The sequence below is a fragment of the Lynx rufus genome, unplaced genomic scaffold, assembly GCF_022079265.1.
Source record: "Lynx rufus isolate CCGP_SWC_20201006 ecotype Redwood Valley unplaced genomic scaffold, mLynRuf1.p SCAF_6, whole genome shotgun sequence".
Lineage (NCBI taxonomy): Eukaryota > Metazoa > Chordata > Mammalia > Carnivora > Felidae > Lynx > Lynx rufus.
The window spans coordinates 38,681,780-38,708,031 of NW_025814878.1; the positions used below are offsets into that span (position 1 = coordinate 38,681,780).

At 35.7% G+C, this 26,252-nt stretch overlaps 1 protein-coding gene across 5 annotated transcripts in view; it reads left to right on the forward strand.

The window, feature by feature from the left end:
* FAM184A (family with sequence similarity 184 member A) overlaps positions 1 to 26,252 on the forward strand; it is a 123,114-nt gene that overhangs the window by 68,580 nt on the left and 28,282 nt on the right. For all 5 annotated transcript variants that reach the window (XR_006966149.1, XM_047101910.1, XM_047101907.1 and 2 more), the window contains exons 7-10: positions 781 to 942; positions 3,934 to 4,055; positions 4,726 to 4,876; positions 23,737 to 23,949. Coding sequence is in view for 4 of the 5 variants with exons in the window: in XM_047101910.1 (XP_046957866.1) it covers positions 781 to 942; positions 3,934 to 4,055; positions 4,726 to 4,876; positions 23,737 to 23,949 (648 nt within the window). In the remaining variant the exon portion in view is untranslated. The remainder of the gene's footprint in view (positions 1 to 780; positions 943 to 3,933; positions 4,056 to 4,725; positions 4,877 to 23,736; positions 23,950 to 26,252) is intronic.

Genomic DNA, 26,252 nt, shown 5'->3' on the forward strand with positions numbered 1-26,252 from the left:
GGAAAATGTTTATAATTTTCTTTATGGTGTCTGTATTTACAATGAGAAATATTCAGGTGTTATTTTTAAATTAGCAGTTTTCATTTCTGTCGAGTTTTGATCAGCTTGGCCATTTTATAAAAATGAGATTTTTACTTCATAGTGGTTTCCTAGATAATTTAAAGTATTTCATTTATTGATTTTAGTTCTCATAACTCGAGGATATAGATCTTCCTAATCAACAAATAGTCTTATTAACTCCTAATTTCAAGAGTATATATAAATCAACTCTTAACAATTTCAGATATTGTATGGAAACAAAGAAATCACAATTTATTCTAATACACATTTACCAGCTTATCACTATTGACCTAAATCAGTCACTTTATAAATGGTAGGAGAACTGGGTTCAAATGAAGTGTAAGTGATTGAATTTTGAAGAGCAATTTTAAAAGTACTTTTTTATCTAAAAAAAATACTTTTTTCCCCTCTGTCTTTGATGTAATCATCTTGGTTCAGTTCCTTTGATAGAACTGGGAATTCTCTTTGTTAAAACAGGGCTTTGAATTATCCACCTATTTCCATGGTTGTCACAAAAAAGGGAAATCATAAATATGGAGGTCTTCACAAAAAAAAACAACAGATGAAGTCTATCGTGATTATTTAAGTGCTTCTTCCAAATTCATCAAAAAAGACCCATTCAGTAACACTACCACTAAAGAAAAGACTTTAAGAAAACAAACATGACTTTTGCTAGTCGATAACAGTGAGGTATATTAAAAGTACTGTATTTACTTGCAGATTGGCCGCCTCCAAGATCTGGTAAGGAAAAGTGAACAAGGTCTTGGCTCTGCAGAAGGACTCATTGCTAGTCTTCAGGACTCCCAGGAAAGACTTCAAAATGAGCTCGATTTGACTAAAGGCAGGCTGAAGGAGACCAAGGATGCTCTATTGAATGTTGAGGTAATTTTATAGTTCTGCTATAAACATTAGCAAGGTAAAAATATAATTTAATTACTCTGCTTAGATTTCTCATAAATAGACATTATATATAGTATACTAGTTCTGTAGGGCTTTCCTAGCAAAATACTAAAACTAAGTGGCTTAAAACAACAGGAATTTATCCTCTCACCGTCTGGAGGCTGAAAGTCCAAAATCAAGGTGTTCTCAAGACTGTTCTTCCTTTTCAACCTAGAAAGCAGGTCTTTCCTCACCTTTGCCAGCTCCTGGTAGCCCCAGGCCTTCCTTGGCTTGTGTCACATTTCAGTTTCCTCCTTGGTGTTCAGTGGCATTCTTCCTGTGTGTCCTTACATATTCTTTTTACTTTTTAGCGAGAGAGCGCAAGCAGGGGAAGGGGCAGAGGGAGGGTGAGAGAGAGAGAATCTTAAGCAGGCTCTACACTCAGCATGGAGCCTTACTCAGGGCTCAATCTCACAATCCTGGGATCATGACCTGAGCCAAAATCAAGAGTCAGATGCTCAACCAACTGAGCCACCCAGGCTTCCCCCCTTTTTGCCCCACATCTTCTTCTTATGAGGCTACCCATCACATAGTACTAGGGGCTCATCCTATGACCTCTTAAGGAATTACATCTTCACTGACCCTATTTACAAATAAGGTCACATTCTGAGGTACAGGGGTTGGGATTTCCACATATCTCTTCAGGATCACAATTCAACCCATAACAATCAGGATGCACAATTCTTCTATTGGTAAGCATTCTAACTCTCATAGGTAGCAACTAAACAATGCTCTGTCACCTACAAATTTTGAAAGGCTCTGCTCCCTTCCATTCTCTCGGAGCAGAGCAAATATTTAGATTCCCTCAGAAAGTGGAGAAAAGAATCCATAACAACTAAGCGTATAGTTTCCAGAGAGTTCTTACTTTTCCTTCAGAGAGGTGATTTAGAGTGTGGGCTCTGAAGTCAGATTGGCTGGGTGTGATTTCTTGATCCATCGCTTAGTGTGTCACTTTGGGCAAGTTACTTATTCTAAGCCTCAATTTACTCATCTGCATATTGCAGGAGGGGGTAATAATACACCTCACACCACTACTGTAATAATTAAATGAGGTAAACCATTTACAGCACAGTGCTTAGTAAATATCAAGCATTCAGGAAACATTGCCTTTTATTAATATTATTTCAAATTTAATTTTTGTAGCTTAGTATTGGAATCCGTTTCATTTCTCTAAGGTCCTTGCTCATATTTACATTGCTCTTCTATCAAGTAGTGGAATATACTAAGTGTTGTAAGCAAAACCTTAGCAACTGTCCATTTTTTTTGTTCTGCTGGACAGTTTTGATTGAGAAAATACAGATACTGCATCACAGTTTACTTCAGCTTTAGGTAAGCTCTTCAACAGCAGGTGTTTTCTCTGGATGTGAGTTTTTTCCCCTCCTCCCTGCTGAGTTTCGGTTGTGTATTACATAAATGAACCCATCATAAAATGGATATTGATCCCTGAGTATATGTCCAGTTGTTGGTTGATAACCTGTGAGGGATCCAGACACGGATGAGGCATGACTCTCTGCACTTAGGACGTTTTAGGCCACAGTTGGGAAATAAGGAGTAAGATTCTGATGACAGTGATGATAATATTAGTTTAACATTTGTAAATCTGTAGTTGGGAGTTTATAGTTTCTCCCATTACTCAATCTTGCTGAGCCTGTTTCCTCACCTGTAACCTCCCCATGTTGCTATGAGGATCCCATGAGCTGATGGATGTGAAAACAGTTGGGGGAAAAAAGCAAGTATTTTCTTTACTTCTGTTCTTACCCCACTAATGTCTGATAAAGTGCTTTGCATTCAGTAAAAGAAATACTTCTTAAGTACTTCTACCTCATTTAATGCTGCCTGTGGTGGAAAAAGTAGTAGTTCCTAGAGGCAGAATACTTAGTGAAAAGGACGGTTGGCTAAGATGGCCAAACCCAATTTTCGGAATTTACTGCTATAAGCCGGGTCACCAGTGTAGAATGGCAGTTTCAACATTGACTTGCTTCTCTCCCATTAATCTGGACATGCCCCTCAGCAGTGTTACAGCACATGCCATTAGTAAGTGGGTGATCCAGAAAGGGTCACTGTTAGAACAGAAGGAAGCACCATCATCTGTTCGTCTTCTGTGGGAGGCAGAGAGCAGCTCCACTGCTGGCGGGGACTGATGGTTGCCAGTGTCGTCCAGTCTAGCCCTAGGCTCCGGAGAGCCACTTGATTGATGCTAATCTACAGGGCTTTCATATATAGCATATTATGTTTCCATAACACTAAACACATGGATCACTGTTTTGAAGTTACATAATAAAAATAGTAGCCAAAATGTCTTATAGTTATTTTAATCATGTGAGTGAAGTATAATTGTAATGCTTCAGCTTTGGATAAATAGCAGACTTTTGATTATAAATATGAATGAATTTGAAGAACGTATCTATGTAATGTGTACATATATGAAGATAATAGATACCCATGATATGGAAAGTTTAGTTAAGATTATTGGGGTGCCAGGTGGCTCCGTCAGTTAAGCATCGACTCTTGATTTTGGCTCAGGTCATGATCTCATGGTTTGTGAGTATGAGCCCAGCATCAGGCTCTGTGCTCATAGCACTGAGCCTGCTTGGGATTCTGTCTCTCCCTGCCCCTCCCCAGCTCTCTCTTTCTCTCAAAGTAGATAAATAAACATTTTTAAAAAGATTATTAATTATGCTAACTTTAAGCTATTTAAAATAATTTGTAAAATTATAAGCCTTGATAAAACATAGTTTGCACAAGGACATTTAAAATATAAAATGTGTGCCACATACTGTCAGAAAATCTTGAGTAATTGTTATAGATGGCACTATCAGTTATTGTGCTATAAGAATTTAAAAGTGATAATGCAAGCACGCTGCTTATTTGAAATAACCAGCAATAACCTTGCTTTTGAACACTTGTTTTCGCTGAAAAATTTTTGTTTTTCAGGGTGAGCTAGAACAAGAAAGACAACAGCATGAAGAAACGCTTGCTGTCATGAAAGAGGAAGAGAAGCTCAGAGTGGACAGAATGGCCCATGACTTGGAAGTAAAATGGACTGAAAACCTTAGGTACATTTCTTACTCTGTGATGTAATCTTATCAGTACAGATGTGCAGGGGCGCCTGGGGTAGCTCAGTCAGTTACGCATCCAACTTCATCTCAGGTCATGATCTCACAGTTCAGGAGTTCGAGCCCTCCATCGGGCTCTGTGCTGACAGCTTGGAGCCTGGGGCCTGCTTCGGATTCTGTGTCTGCCCCCACCCCTCCCCTGCTTGTGCTTTGTCTCTCTCTCGCTTTCTGTCTCAAAAAAAAAAAAAAAATACGATGTGCAAAGATGTTTTTCTGTTATATGGCTTACATTGTCTTATTGTTAAAATCATAGGGACAGTATTTTTAATGAATTTTTTTCATGATTAGATGCAGAGAAATTGGAACTCTTTTTTTCTGCTTGAATACTTTTTCTCATTTTATTTTCCTGAATGTAAAATACTAACCTCAAGTCAGAAGTCTTATTCTAGTACCTGTTCTGCCATTGTTAACTGACAAATCAATGATCATGGGTAAGTTACCAACTTGCTGTATAGTCCTGTAAACCTGACTAAAATCATTAGTAACTCTTATTCTGAGTTGACTTTTGAGGAGGATTAATTAAATATGTAGAAAACCTGCGAACAACTGTATTATAGCTATTGAGAGGAATAATTCTCTTTAAAAAGTAAAAGTATTTGTTTTATTTTAGACAAGAGTGTTCTAAACTTCGTGAAGAGTTAAGACTACAACATGAAGAGGATAAGAAGTCAGCAATGTCTCAACTTTTGCAATTAAAAGAGAGAGAGAAAAATGCAGCCAGGGATTCATGGCAGAAGAAAGTAGAAGATCTCTTAAACCAGGTAATCAGTAGTCTCTACATTATGGAAGTTCATTTTCCTTGACATTCCCTAGCTAGGGAAATATTGTAAAATATTGTTTGTTAATTTCATTGTATTTTGGGTTTTTTTCTATAGGGCAAATTTAAAAATTTTTTAATGTATAAAATCAAGGAGACATATTCGTTAACTTGTGAAATGTTGTGTTACATCGGGAGCCCTAAATTCTGAAAAGAATTTACATGTTTTTGGTTTAATATTTGAACTGAACACATCAGGGATTTTTAAATGGGAAGGTTACCCATATTTTGAGAGTATAAAAATTTTTTTTAAGCCATCAGATATCATTTGGGTCCCGGAAGGTAAAATTTATTAAATGCATCCTGATTGCCTAAAACCATACCAGAAGTGAGCAATTTCCTTCTTTCTCACTAAAAGGATATTGCCTGTTACGCTTCAAAATGCTATCAACAAAAAGTAGTGATATTCCTAAATCTATCTTCTTATGTCAGGCTCACTTATTTCCATTTTTAACTATAATTAAACGAATGTGCACATTTTCACTCATTTTATACAACTTCTAACTATGAATTCTTAGCATTCTCCTGCAAAGCCAGTTATTAAATAAGACTGACTGCATGAGTCACCAGTTGATAAGCAAGTGCAGAGCTTAGACGAGAAGCAGCTCCATAATTTAGTGCTAGAAATCTACTATTATCTTTCTATTTGTGATCATGATGAATTTCACAAGAAACAGGAAAGGCTTTCTGTAAGATAATTTATTACATAGGTACATACATATAGTATCTTTCAAGAGTTCTTGGGGCCTGCCAATTTGTGTCTGTTCTCTCATAATAATTAGTAATGTTACTTTAAAAAGGGAGTATATACATGAATATTTATGAGTTTTTGTGAATAAATTTGCAACCTTTGAAACTCAGACAAAAATAAGAAGGAAACAACTCTCACTAGAAGTTGGGCACTATGTTAGCATTGCTTAGGTTACCTTCTGTACACTTATTTTACATTGCTATTTAGAGACCTAGAAGGACAGATTCTGGGTACAGTGGTACTACCCCTCTGTGATGTTCTCTACTTAAAAAGATGCAATTAATTCAAATATATGATAAAAAATAACCCCCCCACTGAAAGTCTGCCTTGTTTTTCAATCACAAAGTATTGACTAATAGACATTTTTTGGCTGGGTTTAGCACTGTAAAGAGGACCTACCACTTCTCCCACCTGTTTTCTATTATTATTTTATTATTCCTATAATCTCTCTTATAATTATCATATTTCATGCATGCTTCTCTGACATTTTTTTCTCCCCTCCCCGCACCCCGATATCTGGACTGTGTTGTTTATCCCTGAAAGGAAATAATGCTTTGCATATGGTTTTAGTTCTGTGTATCATAAAATAATTTATTACATAATGGCTCCAATTTTTGCCAGCTTTACAGAAAGAATTTTTTTGATCAATTTTCAAAGCAGATTAACCATAAATATCAATATAACCAGGAATTAATTGCCTCCAAAGGTGAAACTGATCTGTGCTGCTCTATGCCATCGGTCCATTTCCAAAATTATAATGTCTTCCCCTCTCCCCCCTTCTAAAATACAAAGGGCATACACATTACCCTAGGTAAAACTGGCAAATGGCTGTTGCAGCTCAGAATCTTCTGTGCCTGAAGAAAGTTAAGAAAACAATTGAACAAAAGATTCTACATTGAAGTGAAAATGGTATTATGCTATCAAAGTTGCACTTTTTCCAGCTATGTGGGAGGACAAAAACTTCTAGCAGGAACAGCAAGTTGTTTTTTTTTCTTTTAAGTTTATTTATTTATTTTGAGAGAGAGAGTGCAGGGGCAGGGCAGGGAGACTGAATCCCAAGCAGGCTCCACCCTGTCAGCACAGAGCTGGACCCAGGGCTCAATCCCATGAAGTGTGAGGTCATGACCTAAGCTGAAACCAAGAGTGGTAATGCTTAACGACTGAGCCATCCAGGCGCCCCAGGACCAGCAGGCTTTTTAATGGAACTTTGTTATGGACAAAAGAACCTTTTCCTCCTTCTTGGCCCTTTGGATCTTGTTCTGTTGGTTATTTTGGATGGATTCCTAGAGCCTGTGCCCTACACCTGCTCTACGGCTTTCCCCTTGCCTGATCCTACCAAGCCCTGTTCCTCATACTTTCCACCCCCAGCCCTGAGCCCTACAGCCATTTCACTCTGCGGGCCTCACTCATCCCCTTATCCCTAGCACTGCCAGGACCTTTTGCATTTAGGGAAAACAGACCCACCTTGGGGTTTGTGACATTTAAAGAGTGAGAGTGGGGAACAGAATTGGAACAGCCAGACCTTAGGCAGAAACATATATTGTGAAAAGTATCAGAGGATCTGTGTTTTCACATATTTTAACTATTTCTGAGTGAACTGAAAATAAGTCTATCTTTGTGCTTTGGTTTACCTGTATTTCATTTTGCTTAGAGCAAAGAAGAAATAATTTCTTTCCTGTGAACTTAGTCTCTTGAGAGTTAAATTTGATTTAAACTTATCTATCAAGAAACGGGTAAAGGAAGGCCTAAGAATTTCACTTTTCTTCAGATGTTTTTAACTTTATCAAAATTTCTCAAAGCTATTATTTTTATTCTGTGCTGTAATTTCATATTTTTAGTTTTAATATTTTATGGTGTTCTTTTTTCTGTCCAGTGATTACACCTTAGTCCAAAACTAGGTATGCTTCCTGGGCTAATCAGTGTGTACATTTAAATTCCTTTAAAATAAAAGAACTACATTTACTCTTCAACTGTAAAGAAAAGTAATTATATAGAGTCATCTGTGATCATATTTTTTCTATTTATGATCCTAAAATGTCGTGATATATTTATTTCACCTTGTTTTCAGGGCAGATTTTATTTGGGGTCCAACTTGATGACTTTATATTCCAATTCTCTCATTCAGATAAGTGGACTGAGAAATTTGGGAGAGACATGGACTGTTCAGACATAGAACTGTGGAACTTTGTTGTTTGGGTCCGACTCTCCAGTTTGAACTTCGAGGCCCCAAGGTTATTTAGCTGGTGATAGCCACCATTGTATATGACAAAGTTTTTACCCTCCACATATCTACAGTCTAATAGAGGAAGATTTGTATACAGATACCTACAGTAAAAGTCACTGCAGTGAGTGACTATAAATGGTCTGGAGAGTCTGTACTATAGGAGCAATGATATGCTGGGTCTGGCTCCTACCAGCTCACATAGTTGTGATTGTGTACAGGCCTTCTCAGCTCCATATTCTGGGACATGTTGGTGGCTGGGAGTATTTACACCACAAATATCAGCATGTGCTACATATCAGGGCTTTATTTTTCAGAGAGCCTACATCCTTATCAGCTTACTGCTTGGTGGGAATATGGAGTAGAGAAAGAGTGACATAGCCAAAGTGATTGGGAAAATTTTCATTAAAGAGGTCAGCTTTAGTGTGACTTTCAAATACGGTAAAGGATGAACACAAATATTTTTACTCATTCTATGTTTTATTGAATATACTATTATTTCCCAAGCACAGTGTATAAGGAGTACAGAAAAATGAGGTGTGGACAGCTGGGGAGATAGGTCATTGTGAAAAATTTTGACTTCCAAGCATAGGAGTTCAGAGTTCACTCAGTAAACTATGGGATTCTGTCAAAGGTTTATGGATAGGAGAGTACCATGTTGAAAATTTCATTTTAGGAAGCTTAATGTGGTTGTGATTTTGAAGTGAGGATGAAATGGAGACATCTCAATAATCTACAGTGTCTGAAACAGAACTCTTGAATACACATGATACACCCAACCATCACCCCTCAACAGAAACCAGACTCCTCCTCCTAGACTGTGCTGTCCATTCACTGCTCAGCCATCTCTGACTCCTCATGCTGTGCCGCCAATCAATTCATCAGCATTTCCTGCTGCTCTCCCTTCAAAGTACACCTAGGATCTGATCATTTCCCAGCATTCCCTCCCCTACCAGCTAGTCCAGGCCACTTGCAGTTCTCTCCTACACTGCAAATGGAATCTGCACTTGGTCTTCCTGCTGTTTCTCTTGTCTGCCTACATATTATTTCCCAACCAGCCAGAGTGATGCTTTTAAAATGTTAAGTTGGATCATGTTACTCTCTTGCTTCACACTTTCCACCATCAGATTATAATCCACACTTTTACTGTGGCCTGTAGTAGCCTTATGATTTGTCCCCTACCAACATCATCTCCTGCCACTCCTTCCCTTCCTTTTCTGCAGTCCTGCTGGAAGACTTGGAATTCCTGGAACACACACACACACACCAAGCTTACTCCATCTCAGGGCCTTTGCATCTGCCTCCACATGGAACCCATTTTCCCTAGATCTTTATGGTTTTCTTTCACTTTGTTCAATTCTCTGCTCAATCTTAACTCTTCAAAAAGATCTTCCTTAGCCACTTTCTCTAAAATAGCATCCTCCATCACTCTGTGTCCTCCTATTCTGCTTTGTGTTTCTTCAAAACACTTATTACTGTATAGCATCATATTATTTACACTGTTAGAATGTAGTTCCATGAGAGCTGGGCCTTTATCTGTGCTATTCACTGTTGCACACCCAGATGCTTAAACTCCCTGGCATACAGCAAGCACTTGATAGTTGTTTGATGTAGTGAACAAAAACAGACACGGCTACTGAAGAGGCATTTGTCAAACGTATGAAGTACAAATAATTCTACCCATTTAGGACCTGAATTAAGTTTATTTCATTGAGAACACAAGGGAAACTATAAAGAAAAAAATCATGTAATTTGATGGAATACTTTGGTAAAGGAGAAATAAATGTTAAAGTTGACTGAATTTGAAGCCAGAATAATCAAAAGGAAAAGCATCATCTGAGAGAGGGAAGTCATGAGCTCCTTAACTGGGGAGAAGGGGGATGATGAGATGGTCAGTTTGGTTTTAGATGTAGTGATTCTACCATCAGAGGAAATTTTGGAATTCTTCACACTCAATTGGAAAGATCAATGACATGAATGAGAAGTAGAGCATTAAAATAAGTGCTGGGGACACTTGGGTGGCTCAGTCGGTTAAGCATCCGACTTGGCTCATGTCATGATCTTGTGGTTCCTAAGTTTGAGCCCCGCATCGGGCTACATGCTGACAGCATGGAGCCTGGAGCCTACTTTGGATTCTGTGTCTCCCTCTCTCTCTCTGCCCCTCTCCCCTTCACACTCTGTCTCTCTCCCTCTCCCAAAACTAAACATTAAAAAAAAATTTTTTTTAATATTTCAAAAAAAAAAGTGCTGTTGATCAAGAACAACTGAGAAGCCAGCTTCCTATGGCTGTTGCAGACTGTGTTCTGATATTAATTAATTAATTAATTAATTTGTTAATTAATTAATTAATTTGTTTATTTATTTGAGAGAGAGAGAGAGAGAGAGAGAGCATTAGCTGGAGGGTGGGGGGCAGAGAGAGGTAGAGAGAGAATCCCAAGCAGGCTCCACCTGCCAGCACAGAGCTTGATGCAAGGCTCGAACCCATGAACTATGAGATCATGACCTGAATCGAAGTTGGACACTTAACACACTAAGCCACCAAGGCACCCTGAAATAATTCTAACCTTTTTAAAAATATGGCTACTGAAAACTTTGTTTTTAATAAGAAAATCTAATTTTTTAACATTTATTTGTTTGTTTTGAGAGAGAGCATGAGAACAAGGGAGGGACAGAGAGAGGGATAGAGGATCCAAGGCAGGCTCCTTGCTGATAGCACAGAGCCCAGTCCAGGGCTTGAACCCACAAACTGTGAGATCATGACCTGAGCTAAAGTCAGATGCTTAACTTACTGAGCCACCCAGGAGCCTCTGGCTACTGAAAACTTTTATTTTATTTTATTTTATTTTTTTCAACGTTTATTTATTTTTGGGACAGCGAGAGACAGAGCATGAACGGGGGAGGGGCAGAGAGAGAGGGAGACACAGAATCGGAAACAGGCTCCAGGCTCTGAGCCATCAGCCCAGAGCCCGACGCGGGGCTCGAACTCGTGGACCGCGAGATCGTGACCTGGCTGAAGTCGGACGCTTAACCGACTGCGCCACCCAGGCGCCCCTGAAAACTTTTAAAATTACACACATGGCTCTCAGTTATAATGCTGTTAGACAGCAATGGTCTAGACTATTTAGATCAAAAACTCAAAGTAAATTTGGCTCAGTGCTCATTTTGCTAGCTCCATCTCCTAACTCTTAAATTAAGTTTTACATTAGGAAGGAATTCTCTTTAAAAATTGCATTTCTGCCTACTGAAAAAAAGATTATATTTGCATCAGTTTTTATGTTTTTTAAATTTTTTTAATGTTTATTTTTTAGAGAGAGGGAGAGACAGAGTGCTAGCAGGGGAGGGGCAGAGAGAGAGAGAGAGAGAGAGAGCGACAGAATCCGAAGCAGGCTCTAGGCTCAGTTGTCAGCACAGAGCCCAATGTCGGGCTCAAACTCAAACCACGAGATCATGACCTGAGCCTAAGTCAGACGCTTAACCGACTGAGCCACCCAGGCGCCCCTTATGTTTGTTTTAAAAGAATAACAATACTGCCTTTTAATGGAAGAACAGATACAAGTAGTTTCTGAGGTAGAGATTAGGAAGAGAGCTGGAATAATCATCTCTTCCCAGCTAGCTCAAAGACCTTGACAGAGCCCTGAGCAGTGATAGGACATCAATGAAGCTGACCCTGAAGGTTCTGAACCCTCTCCCTAGAAATTAGGAGAGCAGGAAACTATCTAGAAAAACATCAGAGATCTAGCTTGAGCCCGGGGAGAAGAGATGACTGGAGTAAGGAAAAGGGAAGTCAAAGGAAAAAGCAGAAGACCGAAGTGTAATAAAACATAGAGAAAAGCCACCTAGAATAGAGAGTGAGAATAGCAGGCAGGACCCAATTTTGCTTTCTCAGAAAATGTGCAATGGAATTAAAGTCTACCAAAACCCAGCCAACATCCATTATCTTCCATACTTTTAGTTCCTGGATTCAAAGTTAATATGCAGTCTTTTCCTTTGTAAATATGGAAGCTTGTTCTTCATTTCTCTTCAGTCAAAAAAAATTTATGATGTTGGAGCCCCTGGGTGGCTTAGTCAGTTAAGCATCCGACTGGCTCAGGTTATGATCGCATGGTTTGTGAGTTCGAGTCCCACACAGGGTGAGCTCAAGCCCCACCGTGGGTGAACACAAGCCCTGCTTTGGTGAGCCTTGCTTCTTTCTCTCTCTCTGCTCCTCGTGGGACTCTGTCTCTCTTTGCCTGTTGCTCACTTGCACCCTCTCTTTCTTTAAAAAAAAAAAATAATGACATTATTTTAACTATATTATATCCTCTTTTATCAGACTTAAGTTGTTAGTGTTCTTCATCTTGAGATTTTTTTTCCAAGATAAATAGTACTAAATTGTTTTCTGAATTAATTCACAAATCTAAAAATGTTTCATTTTCTTTTCCCTACCCAAACCTCCCTTTTTAGAAGTTTATCCAGTTCTTAAATTGGTACCTTTAGGAGAAGAGACTGAAGAGATGGAACAATGATGCCTACACCTGGCTTTAAAAAGAGATGCTTAAAATACTGGGTAGTGATTAATGTGTACTAAGCATATATATAAGTTCTGCAAAATACTATAGTAAGACCTTTGATGAAATGCAGAGCAGTTTGTGCCTCTTTCAGAGGTAGCAGGACCCAGAACACATCTGAAAAATACTTATGAACATTGAGATAGCACTGTAGTAACAAATCAACTTAATATATTTCTATTTCATATGACAAGGTACTAAAAAAAAGCATTTTGGATCTGAAAAATTTCAATGGGTATATGATTATACAGTTATTTAAGATAATCTCTGAGGAGAGTGTTAAGAATTATCTAACATTAGCTTGTCTCTAATTGCATTTATTGTGTGCCTGTTATTACTACTTTAGTTTAAATACTGAACAATTGTTCATGAATTTTTCTTCAATTTTTTGCTTTAGGAGAATTATTTTTTTTAATTTTTTTTTTTTTTGAGAGAGAAAGAGCACAAGCAAGGGAGGGGCAGAGAGAGAGGGAGACACAGAATCTGAAGCAGGCTCCAGGCTCTGAGCTGACAGCACAGAGCCTGATGAGGGGCTCAAACTTGTGAACCACAAAATCATGACCTGAGCCGAAGTTGGATGCTTAACCGACTGAGTCACCCAGGCACCCCTAGGATAATTATTAAAGTTGTGATTTTCACTCTTAAAACTTAAGTTTGTTGGTTGCTTTTCTGTAGATATTAGTAAAACTTGAAATTAATATTAGAAAAGGACTTTACATAATTTGCTTTAAAAAATTACCATATTATATATTAAATATTGAATTTTGGAACATTTCATTAGGCTTTAACGTATTTTACTTGAATTGCAGTGTAAGATCATTGTACCTATTGTTTCAAGGAAATCAAAAATTTGATAAATGACGTTTCTTGTTTTAGTAATGAGAATTTTATTCTGTCGACATTTGATGACATTTTGACATCTGTCAAAAATTTAGTGCTGATAACACCATGTAGTGTGCTAGACCCATAATGGAGTCATAATAATCTCTGCCTTCCCAATGCTTATAATCTAGAAAGGAAGGAAAATAGAAATAACAGTTGGATACATTAACTCATTATAACTGTAGTACACAACATGTGTACCATGGGAACCTAACATAGTCTGGAAACTTGGGGAAGGTTTCTTTGCCTATAGGATCCTTTACCTAAGACCTGGAAGAGAGGCAGGAATCAGGGAAAGAGGAAAAGAACAGCATCCTAAGCAGAAGGGGACATATGTGCAAAGGCCCTCAGGCAGCCCCCAAACACCTTTGCTCTGGAGAGTAGAGAGCCAGGAAGCTGGGGAGGTAAGCAGGGTTGGATCACTTGGGGTCTTGTGATCCCCAAGGCTGGGAGTTTATCTAAAGAGCGATGAGGAGCTGTTGGAAGATTTTAATCAGGAGTATGAAATATTCAAGTATTATAATTTCAAAATTCTGCAGAATGGAGAATAGAATACAGTGGGACAAGTTAGGTGCCATTCAACAAATATCGTTCCCTCTTGTCGGTCTTTGTTTTGATCAATATTTTGAGGAAATAGTATATTCGGTATACTCACTAGTTCATTTCTGTGAGAGGATTCGTTTCGAAGTCTTAGAATCTTTTGGCCTCTGTCAACAGGATTTTTGCATGATTTGGATGTATGTATTTTTTCTAAATAACTTTTTTCTTTTTAACTTTGAAGCTTTCTTTTTACTGCTTATGTTATTATGGGGGAAAGGAAAAGTAAGGTAGAGAGTAGCAAAAACTAAATAATAAAATTCCATATCATTCAGTCTTGAAATAAGCATTCATTGATCCATTTACATTTTGCCACATACCTTTAGGCACTTTGGATACAAACTGTGAATAAGACAGTCATTGTCCTCCAAAAGCCTGTAATTCAGTGGATTTTAATATTTATATACCAATATGTTTACAAATTGCAAACATGTAAAACCTTGTGCTATTTTCTAAATGAATAAACTCAGGTTTAGAATAAATGTGATGATTCCTAAGAGCATAGTTTCTTACATACGAAGCTCTAAATTTCTTATTAAGCACAGCAACTTTTTATTTTGTTTTCTTTCTCACTTATCTGAAAGTCTGATTATATTCATCTTTCAAGAAAAGAAATTTGAAACACATTCAGTAGGCTTTCGATGTTGAGAAATCAGAGTGCTATCAGTGGAAGAGGATGTCCTGAGGCCCTTTTTACTCATCTCAAAAACTAACAAGAAGCTTAAGTTGTTTTAAAACAAATGGACTATTATATAGGGCATCAGTTTTTATCAACATGGATCTTGCTTATATAGAATGCTTGCTGAGTAACATCTTTGCATACAGACTTTTAGTTCATCCAATATTCTTTCAAGCAGACATTTACTTGGGGAATCTCATCTGTATTATGGCATAAATACCATCTATGTGTCAGTGACTTCCAAAGTTAAATCTCTAGCCTTGGTATCTTCACCTGAACTCAAAATCATTTGATTGGATAATTGGCATCTCAAATTTCACCTGCCTGACTCAGAAATACTGATTCCCAATCTCTGTCTGCCAACCCATCATCTTCATTTCTTGGCACTGCTTGTGGTTCAGAACAGAAACCGAAGAGTCATCCTTGATTTCTCTTTCCTTTATCTCTCATGTAATCTGTCAATCCTATTTATTCCACCTCTAAAACATACCATCAGCTTTTATCTACCCTAGTAAATACTGCGCCAAGCTTCCTATCCAGCGTCCCCAATGTCACTTTTCTTCAGAAGTACTCAAAGCAGTCTTTTATGATGTAATCACATCTTGTCATTCCCCTCCTTAAAATTCTCTCGAGGCGCTTCATTGAATTAAGGCTCTTATTCTGACTCCTTTATTGTCCTATAAGACCCTAAGACATCTGGCCCCTGAAATATCACCCATCTTTTGTCATCCTCACAAACCTTCCCCCCAGCACACATATCATATACACATGTACATCCAGTCACTCACAACTCACTTCCACTTCAGGCTCTTTGTGCTAGCTAATCCATTTGCCTGGACACACTTTCCCCAGGATCAGTTATCTCATTTTGTGGCTGGCTTTTTCATTGATTTCAAGTTCAAATTTCACTTCTTTCAAAAGATCTTTCCTTACCATCTACCCAATATCACTTCCAGTCATTTCCTATCACAGCAATCTTTTTTTTTTTTTTATTGTAGAATACTACAATGTCATCAACTTCTTATTTTTGAATTTGTTTTTTGTATGTTTGTTTTATGGTCTTATTCAACTCTCTATATCACTCTGTACTTAAGATTATTTCCTGGAATTTAATAGTACCCCAATAAAGATTTTTTAGTTGAAAAACTAATCTTACTTCATTTATGTATTAACCAATTAGGGTATTGTGACCCAATAGCACTAGTGTGTTTCCCCATTGCTGCAGCCAAGTCTGTGATGTAAGTCACCCCAGGTCACAGCTCAAGGACCATATCTTTTGGTTTAGATATTTCCATGGCCTGTAACAGTGTGTTGACAGAGGCAGTATCCATGTGAGTTTAGATTCCAAGTGTTCAAATACACTTCTGTTGTACAGAATCTAAAGTCTAGAATTCCTAAGGGAAGACCTGGCATGCCATCTTGATATGTTGTGTTAGCCTAGCTTATCAATTAGTTCAGGAATCCTAAATAACATACATATTTTTGTCTGATGATATCTTGAAGAATGAAAAATCAAATCTACTTCCTAAGTAAATGCCATACATTTTAGATTAACTTCTAGTACTAGAACATCACTTCTGAGAAATAAAAGAAGTAAAACAAACAAGAAAAACAATTAAAAGTCCCTTAGCTTTTTGTAAATTTTGTAAAGTCTGGAGAAGTGTCTTTTTAGTATATAAAGAATATTGAGTATGAGAAAGCATGAAGAAAAATAAAATTAATATGACATGTATATAAAAGAAAAAGTATATATGCATTTACAAAATATATATTATGTATATTATGTATTCTGTATGTAATTTTATGTATTAAATCAATGAGAAACTTTAAATTGATCAGTTATGGAATAACTAAATAGAAATTAATCTTTTTTTTCTCAGCTTATTTTTATAATTCTGATATATTTGTATCTTAAACTGTATCTTACATTAGTCTAAATAAATTGTTTACCAAATAAAAACTAGTTTTAGCTTATGACACACCAAGGAATAATCACATTATGAAAGAGAGAATTATTTTCTGTCTGAAAATTTAATTATAGTGTCCAAAGTAGAAAGTATTCCACAGGCACTTATTAAATTACTAATATAAATTTAAAATACTATTTTGTATTTTTAGAAAGCAAAAAAAAATGAGGCAATTGAAAATGAAATCACATTTTCTCTCATTTTCTGTATTTGGGGAAAGAGAGGGTGTGGGTATTTCCAGTTGTTTTATATCACTGAAAATTTCAATGAACTTCTGAAAAATGAACCCAGATCATAAATAATTTTGCCAAATATATCCTAGAAAATAGGACTGAAGAGATATAAAAGCATCTCTTCTTTCTTTCCCCTAAATATAAAATCAGATTATTAGTAAATGTTCACATTTTTAATGATTATCTCATATTTATTTTTGGCCCCCAAATTATATAGTCAATCAAGTTAGTGTTTCAGTTCTCATCTGCTCATTTCTCTTGAGAAGTCTTTCATGAGCTTATATCAGTACTGAGTATAATGCTTTGAAGCATTTTATATTGTAGATTTCTGGGAGGAATTTAGAACAGTAAGATTTCTTCTACGTCCTTCAATAACCATTATCTTTCCAACTGAATTCTGATTTATATGTACTGGCCTTCAGTATTTTGCATAGGTAAGTCTGCCATCCCACAAGCATCAGATACTGTCTTAAGGGACTACAGATAATTTAGATTGTGTGTCTTAATTTTTTTGGTCTAATTCCTTTCCGAAAAACTGTTTTCAACTTATTTTTTCTTGAGCATATTATAACTAATGTTCTGTGTTTTACTCTCCCTTTTATATTCCTCTTTCTTTCACTTAGTTGATTTCTGAATGTTTCCCTTTATTCCTTTGATCTTTTCTTCCTAGCGGCACTCTCTGGGTGAAGCTTTGCATAAATCTATCAACAATGTAAGTGAACGGCACTTACAATTTGTACACAAGGGCATGTTGCACTTTTGATTTTGCATAAATATCATCACTGCTTTACAGCTTTAACTTACAATATAAAAAATACACTTCGGTATTCAATAAGTTATGTTTCGTATATGGGTAACAAAAGCTTCTAACTTTCAGCCATTTGTTTGTGTATGTGCATACCTCTACCACATTGTATTAATAAGCAAATTTTTATTACAAAGCCGAGCAAGATTTTACCTTTCAAACATAGAATTCGTTATTTAAATTACTCTGAAAAATATTTTTGAAAACTGTTAACTACTTGACTGTCAAAACAATGGAAATAAGTGTAAATATATTTTTTCTTTTGGTAAACTAGTTTATTTTTTGAAAAAGTAATATCAATTAACAGGTGTTAGTTGTGAAGGTTCATGAGATTCAGGACATATTTTATATTTTGATGTTGTAATTATGAAAAGATTTAAGTGAAATGAAGTAAGTCCCTTTCCTAGGAATTGCCAAAGCTATTGTTTTTACTTAAATATGCAGAAATTAAGCTTCAAAGTAATATTCCAATATAAACACCTCTTTAAAAAATTTTCATATATAATATGAAAAGAAAAAATGAAATTTATGTTTACCATTCCCAACATTGTTCTTTGAAAAAAACAGAGCTGAAGATCTTTGAATAATTTTTTGATATCCTAGGCCAGAGGTTCACCAACTTTTTCTGTAAAGCGCCAGATGGTAAATACTTTTGGCCTTGTAGGCCCTGCAGTTTTTCTGGTAGCTACTTGACTCTGTTGCTGTTGTAGGATGAAAGTAGCCATAACAATATGTGAACAAATCTGTGTGGCCGTGTTCTAGTAAAACTTAATTTACAACAGGCTGCAGTTTGGCAACTCCTGTCCTAGAGGACTCAAAGCTTGAGTCTAGAGATGTCCTATAAAATTTTGATACTTCTGGAGTGAAACTATTTCCTCATACCTTTCTAAATTATTTCTACTATGCAAGAAAAGACAATTTTATCTACCTTTAAAATTAAACTTTGCCTATGGAAAGAGCCCAAATGTCCATTGATGGATGAATGGATAAAGAAGATGTGGTATATACATACAATGGAGTATTACTCGGCAATCAAAAAGAATGAAATCTTGCCATTTGCAACTACAGGGATGGAACTTGAGGGTATTACGCTAAGCGAAATTAGAGAAAGACAAATATCATATGATTTCACTCATATGAGGACTTTAAGATACAAAAGACATGAACATGAAGGGAAGCAAAAATATAAAAACAGGGAGGGGGACAAAACAGAAGAGACTCTTAAATATAGAGAACAAACAGAGGTTTGCTGGAGAGGATGTTGGAGGGGGGATGGGCTAAATGAGTAAGGGGCTTAAGTAATCTACTCCTGAAATCATCATTGCACCATGTGCTAACTAACTTGGATATAAATTGTAAAAAATAAATAAATTATAGAAAGTTAAAAAAATTGAACTTTGCTTTCTACCTAAAACATAATTAGAAATACATGAATACATTGAACATCATTTTTAAAATATATTTTTAAAAATTTTTTAATGTTTATTTATTTTTGAGAAAGAAAGAGACAGCATGAGCACAGGAGGGGCAGAGACACAGAATCTGAAGCAGGCTCCAGGCTCTGAGCTGTCAGCACAGAGCCCAACACAGGGCTTGAACTCACCAACTGTGAGATCATGATCTGAGCCATAGTCAGATGCTTAACCGACTGAGCTACCTAAGTGCCATTAAAAAATGTATTTAAAAATAAGCAACAAAGATATTTATCCCAATGTTGGTGAAATAAGACTACAGTTAGAAATTCACATATAACCTAGTAAGGATTTGGGCATGATCACTATATTAATCCAGTCTTTTTGACAAATATACTGATTGGGATAGAGATAAGAACCCAAATAAGGTAAGATTATTGTCAGAATTGTACTTCAGAATACTTGTGACAACATAGTCATCTTTACTTAAATAGTTATAAATGGAAAAACCTTAAATTGAAGTTAAATCAATTAGTAACTAGAATGAGAATGCCTTGATTCATCCATATAAAAGGTAAAAGGAGTTGGTGACACAATGAAATCCCCATTAATTGATTCCCTTTGGTAACATCAGTCATTGAGGATCAGCTCTTCTAAGTTGTCCTCATCCAAACAAAACATGACCGTGTCAGTGTTGTTCAGCAGAGTGAGCAACTACCCACCCCCTCCACACATTCTTGCCCAGCCTTCCATGCAAACAGTTGTCTGCTATATACTGTCTTGTTCTAAAAGACAAGTGGTTATTGAGACCTTTGTCCTTTATAAAAGCTGTCTACTTTCTTTCAACTAAGAATGAAAGAGTGATTGGGAACATACTGCACAAATATCTTAAGGACATTAAGTAGGCATTTTTGGGGTTCTTAATTGATAAATTCAGTTTATAGGTTTTCTTAGAAAAATACCAAGAAATTATGAACAATTGAGAATTTTCTCAGAATGGTCATAATTTTCCTAAGCTTAAATTTACTTTTTTAGCTAGACTCTTCAAAAATAGCAAATTAGTGGTTAAAAACAAACAAACAAAAAAAGGAGCTAAAATATTCAGGGACCTTCAAATGTTTTACATGAACATTTATAGAAGTTGTTGATATAGTAATGTTTTCTCTAAGCTTGTGTTAGCAGTTTTTAATGTTGCTTTATATATTTGAAAGTATTGAACTGATATCATATGGTTTAGACTTTCTTATAATTTGTGTTGACTTTTCTTGTCAAAATTGTTAAGTATTTTGGCCTAACATAATTCCATATCCCATGTTGACATCCTATCACATCCAGTACTTCAGATTTGATTCATTTTCTATTTTAAGGGTGTTTTTTCATACACCATTGTGAAGGTACAGAATCCTTGTGAAATTGCCCCTAGGAAATAGATAAAACTTTCCATTCTCCAGAAAAATGTATCCATATGTTTTTAATTTTAGTCTTTTTGAAAAGTTTACAACACTTTATATTTGAAAATATATCAGTGTTTTAAGTGGTAGAGGTCCGAGGGTAGCAATTTCTATTGGCCTTTAAAACTGTTTGCAAAATATCTCGTAGCTATTAATCAATAGAATATACTATATAATTCATATCCAACTCCTGCGGTAAGAATTTTTTAAATTACTAAAATTCATTTCTGATATAAGGATTCTTTTGGTTTATTTAAAACCAACAAAGCAAAAAGCATTAAAATTTAAAATTATAACACATGTAAATAAACTAATACCACATAACTAGATACTTTGAATATATAATTTGAACAACCATTCTCATTCATTTATGAGAAATGGCTTTCTATAATTCTGTAATAAAAGTACTGATAAAGATTGCCTATACTATTTGATGTGAAGTCTATCTTTGTTCTCTTTTATTTTGAATTAATGAAGTTTTATATTAATTATGTATTTTCATAAAATATACTCAGCTGTTTAAGTTACAGCTATACATAAAACATTAGTTCATTTTACATTGCTTTGCTCATTATTTCTGTGTTTTAAAGTGCCATGTAACTGTCACATTGAATAAAGGCTGATAATTTAATGCAATGCTACTAACTTATTTATAAAATGAGCGAAATAAGTTTTGATGCTGCATTGCATGATAAAGGCTTTCTGCATATAATTCATCTTATGGTATTGAGCATGAATCTAGAGATTTTATATAGCCTTAATATTATTTTGGTGTGCTTTTAAAGTTAAGAATACAGAATATCTAAGTATATTTGAACACTAAATTGCATGATAATGTCTTTTTTGCATATTCTTTATATTTTATTGAATATAGATAACAAAAATTGATCTTATATCCCAAAATGAAAAATAATACTTTGGAATTTTTTCAAGGTAAACTATATTATTTTGTAAAATATTTAAATGTATTTCATTTAAGCTAGAGAGGTTTGAAAGTACCCTTAGATTTTTTTTCTTTTATAATTTTTTTTAAAGTTTATTTATTTTTGAGAGCAAGAGAGAGAGGGAGACAGACTTCCAAGCAGGCTCTACACAGCACAGAGCCCAACATGGGTCTCAAACTCGGGCACTGCGAGATCATGACCTGAATCAGAATCAAGAGTCGGATGCTTAACTGACTGAGCCACCCATGTGCCCCAAAAGTGTCCTTAGATTTTAAATATGTTACTGTTCTATTACTGTGGTTTATCATTTTAAATACTCTGTTTCTTCATAAGTTTCATCCTTAAATAGTTAAAATGTGAGTCCACTGTAGTCCAATTAACATATGGGAGAGCTCTTTTTGATGCACTGAATTTTTGAAGTGAGTATTGCAGAAAATAAGATTCACTGCTATGAACTGATTGGCTTCTTACTAATCTAAGTGCACACTTAATTAAAGGACTGGACCCATGGCTACTACTAGTCCATATGGTACCTGTGTGCAAGTTTGAAAAACATGCCCCCTTTCTTTGAGTGTATGCAGATGCATACGAGGGCAGATAGCTTAGTGAGCAGTTTGTTCACTGGTCCTTACTTGGCCAGGGGCCAGTTAATCACTTTGAAAATATCAATCATTATGCTACGTGTAACATGGTCTTTTCCTAACATTTCCATATATGTTATAATAAGTTATCACTAGAGACAAGGGTGTCACATAGGTCCCCATGCTGGGTATGAGACAAAGGTTGAACTTGGGAAGAGAGTGGGCAGGTAGGTGCCTTTTCTGTTTCAAGGGCCAGCTAGCTGGGAAGAAAATGACTACCAATTACACATTAGTGTTCACAAACAACACATTTTACCCTTTTGTAATGTACTTTTTCTTTCTGGACTGTCCTTAATATTCATTTCATCCTGATTTTCTTTGTATAAAATGGTGAGAAGTCACATGGTATAATTTGTCTTAGTCTTCTTACTCTACAAGTATGTCCTTAGCTGCTGTTGTAACATTCTCCTTATTTTTTGCATCTCTGATGATTCTCCACCCTTTTTCTTTCCCAGGTCCCTTTTCCTTTGTGAGACATGTGAGGCATCCTATACCTGCCTTTCATCAGTCAAAAGAATATCTTATCCCATTTACAAAACTCACTTTCCTCTCTCCCTTAGTCTTCTTGGCCACAGAAACTGTTTTACTTGTATATAAACACATATAGCATCTTAAATTAATGGAATACAATTGACAACTTTTTGTCTGGTTCTCCTATGTTCCTTAGCTTCAAACTTCTATTACAATATGGTTGAGTTATCTAGTTCCAAGTTAGATTTTCCTGTGTATGAGAAGAGAAATAGATAAAATTAAATGGCTATATCAAACAAACAAATGACATATGTATATATACGTATACATGCGTTTGTGCTTTTATTCTTTAAAAGGGACTCAGAAGCAATGCAGACATTAAGGGTGATGTCTGTTTCAAAAGGAGTGACAAATCAGTTTTCCATCAGTAAAGAAAAGTACCTGACATTGTGAGGATATAAATAGAGGACTGTGGGATGTTTGTGGTTTTAAAAAGCTTGAAGTTTACAAATTGTTTGAATTAAAATTCAAAAGTGAACATCTTTTTTTTTTTTACATAAGGATTCTAAACCATAAATGGAAAAATCTTTTATAAAGAGTAATTTTTTAAATCCTCAAAAAATCCTCAAAAACCATTTATTGAGCACTTATTACATGCCAGGGGCTGTTCTAAGTGAACACTACACTAATGTGTAGTAACACACTTCAGCTCACACGGCCTGGTGAGGTATTGGTCTAGTAAGTGGCAGAGCTAGGATTTTAACTCAGAGCCCCCATTCTTAACTACTCAATTCTACCACCTCACAAATCAGAAATTTAACTATTTATACTATCTCCTTGAAGGACTGTAACCTAATAAATACATTAACATTAGTTGTCCTGTTTTTATTTCATATTATGAATTTTTATCGCACTATAACACAGGTGTTCACTGTATTTCTAAATGTCGGGTGTTCTTTAGCTAGTCCACAAACTAAATACCAATAAAACTGTCTATTTTTAGGATAGTATAAATAGAATTACAAGTGGTGATACCTAAATATTAAATATTTATAATATATTGCAAAACATTTTAAGCGGATACTTAAGGCAATTATTTTACTTTAGTTAATATCTTGGAAATGCTTTTTTCCCTTAGATTGGAAATTTGTTGTGAAGTATGCCTTGTGTTTATTCTTCATTGTGTACCATTCTGTGGCGTAGATTTCCTTGCTGAAACAGAATCTGGAGATGCAGCTTTCCCAGTCTCAGACTTCTTTGCAGCAACTGCAAGCCCAGTTCACACAAGAGCGACAACGACTTACACAAGAGCTTGAAGAATTAGAGGAACAACATCAACAGAGACATAAATCTTTGAAAGAAGCACATGTCCTTGCATTTCAAACTATGGAAGAAGAAAAGGAAAAGGAACAAAGAGTAAGTTTAATGTGATATGTGTTCTGAGGTATCCGACAGCCTAATAATTATAAGCCTTCATGTTCTTAAGAATTCATTTTTTGCCTCCAAAAAATTATATATTGCTTTATTTCATTGTGTTTTCTAGAATTTTTCTTGTGGGGGTCAGAATGAGTAAGCATACATACTAGTTACACAGATTAAACTAGGGCCAACATTTTATTTCTGTTTCCCACCATAATGCCAAATTCATGCTATGACTGATACACCATCTGGTTTGTCGTATAATTGATGGTGGTTAAATAAATTTAGCATGGTCCTACTGAGTTGTAACCACTGTAATCACTTAATACTGTTTTGAACTTATAATTGCCTTTCATCAAATTTTTCAGTTTTCTCTCTCAGGTTGGATCTACAAAAGGCACAAATATCTAAGGAATTTATATTTTTTATCCCATATTTTTGTCCTCAGACTACTACCCCTCCTATAAAAAATTCACAATAAAATGAAATTGGAGACATTTTAAAATAGTACAATTCCCTGTATACCTCCCCAAAGGCTATGTGAATAAGTAGTGATACAAAAAGATCATACAAAAGAGATTTAAATCAAATAGATACATTATCCTTCTTCTGTGTAAGACACTAGTTTGACATGTCGTAGTGTGATTAATTTTGGTTCAGTTTATTTCTTTTTTTAAAAAAATTTTTTTTTCAACGTTTATTTATTTTTGGGACAGAGAGAGACAGAGCATGAACGGGGGAGGGGCAGAGAGAGAGGGAGACACAGAATCGGAAACAGGCTCCAGGCTCTGAGCCATCAGCCCAGAGCCCGACGCAGGGCTCGAACTCACAGACCGCGAGATCGTAACCTGGCTGAAGTCGGACGCTTAACCGACTGCGCCACCCAGGCGCCCCTGGTTCAGTTTATTTCTTAACACTGTATTTTTCATTTTATTCTAAGGACTTTATAATTAAGATAAAATATTTGATAAAAAATGCAGTTTTACTAACAATAATTTGTGCCATATATAGTAAATTAATGATATAGGTTGTTTTCTTTTTAAAAAAAATTTTTTTTAATGTTTTTATTTATTTTTGAGACACAGAGAGACAGAGCATGAGCAGGGGAGGGGCAGAGAGACACAGGGACACACAGAATCTGAAGCAGGCTCCAGGCTCTGAGCTGTCAGCACAGAGCCTGACATGGGGCTCGAACTCATGGAGGGTGAGATCATGACCTGAGCTGAAGGCAGATGCTCAACCGACTAAGCCACCCAGGCGCCCCAATATAGGTTGTTTTCAATCCTTTATTTGGGTATAGGCAACTATTTTAAGAAGTAGTAGGCTGTAAAGAAATTGTTAAAACAAAATCCCATTCCATTAAAAACAATTGACTAGCCTATCCAATAAATTATAGTCTATCGATCTTATCTGGAAAGTTAAGGAAGTTTCATTGGTTAAAAATTGGGCCTTATTTCCATTATCCATGATGAATATAGATGTGAAAACTGTGAACAAAATATTAGCAAACCAAAATTAATAATACATTTAGAGAAATCCATACATCATGATCACATGGGATTTATTCCAGGGATACAAGAATGGTTCCATATCTGCAAATCAGTGTAATTTACTGCATTATTAAATGAAGGATAAAAATCACATGATCATCTCAGTAGATGCAAGGAAAAGCATTTGACAAAATTCAACATTCATTTATGATAAAAACTCTCAACAAAGTGGGTATAAATGGAACACGCCCTAGTATAATAAAGGCTACCAGTGACAAAACCACAGCTAACATCATACTTAACAAAGAAAAGCTGAAAGCTTTTCCTCTAATACCAGGAACAAGACAAAGAAGCCCTCTTTCACCACTTTTGTTAAACATAGTATTGCAAGTCCCAGCCACAGCAATCAGACAAGAAAAAGAAATAAAAGGCATCCAGATTGATAAGGAAGAAGTAAAACTGTCACTATTTATAGATAACATGATACTATACATTGAAAATCCTAAAGAATCCACCAAAAAACTATTAGAATAAATGAATTCAGTAAAGTTGCAATATACAAAATTAATATATAGAAACCTGTTGGATACAGAAACCTGTTGGATATCTATACAGTAATAATAACTATCAGAGAAATTAAGAAAACCATCCCATGTACAATGGCATCAAAAGAGTAAAATACCTAGGAATAAATTTAACCAATGAGGTGGGACTTGTACTCTGAAAACTGACGTGGATGAAAGAAATTGAAGATAACACAAATAAGTGGAAAGATATGTCATGCTCCTGGATTGGAAGAATTAATATTGT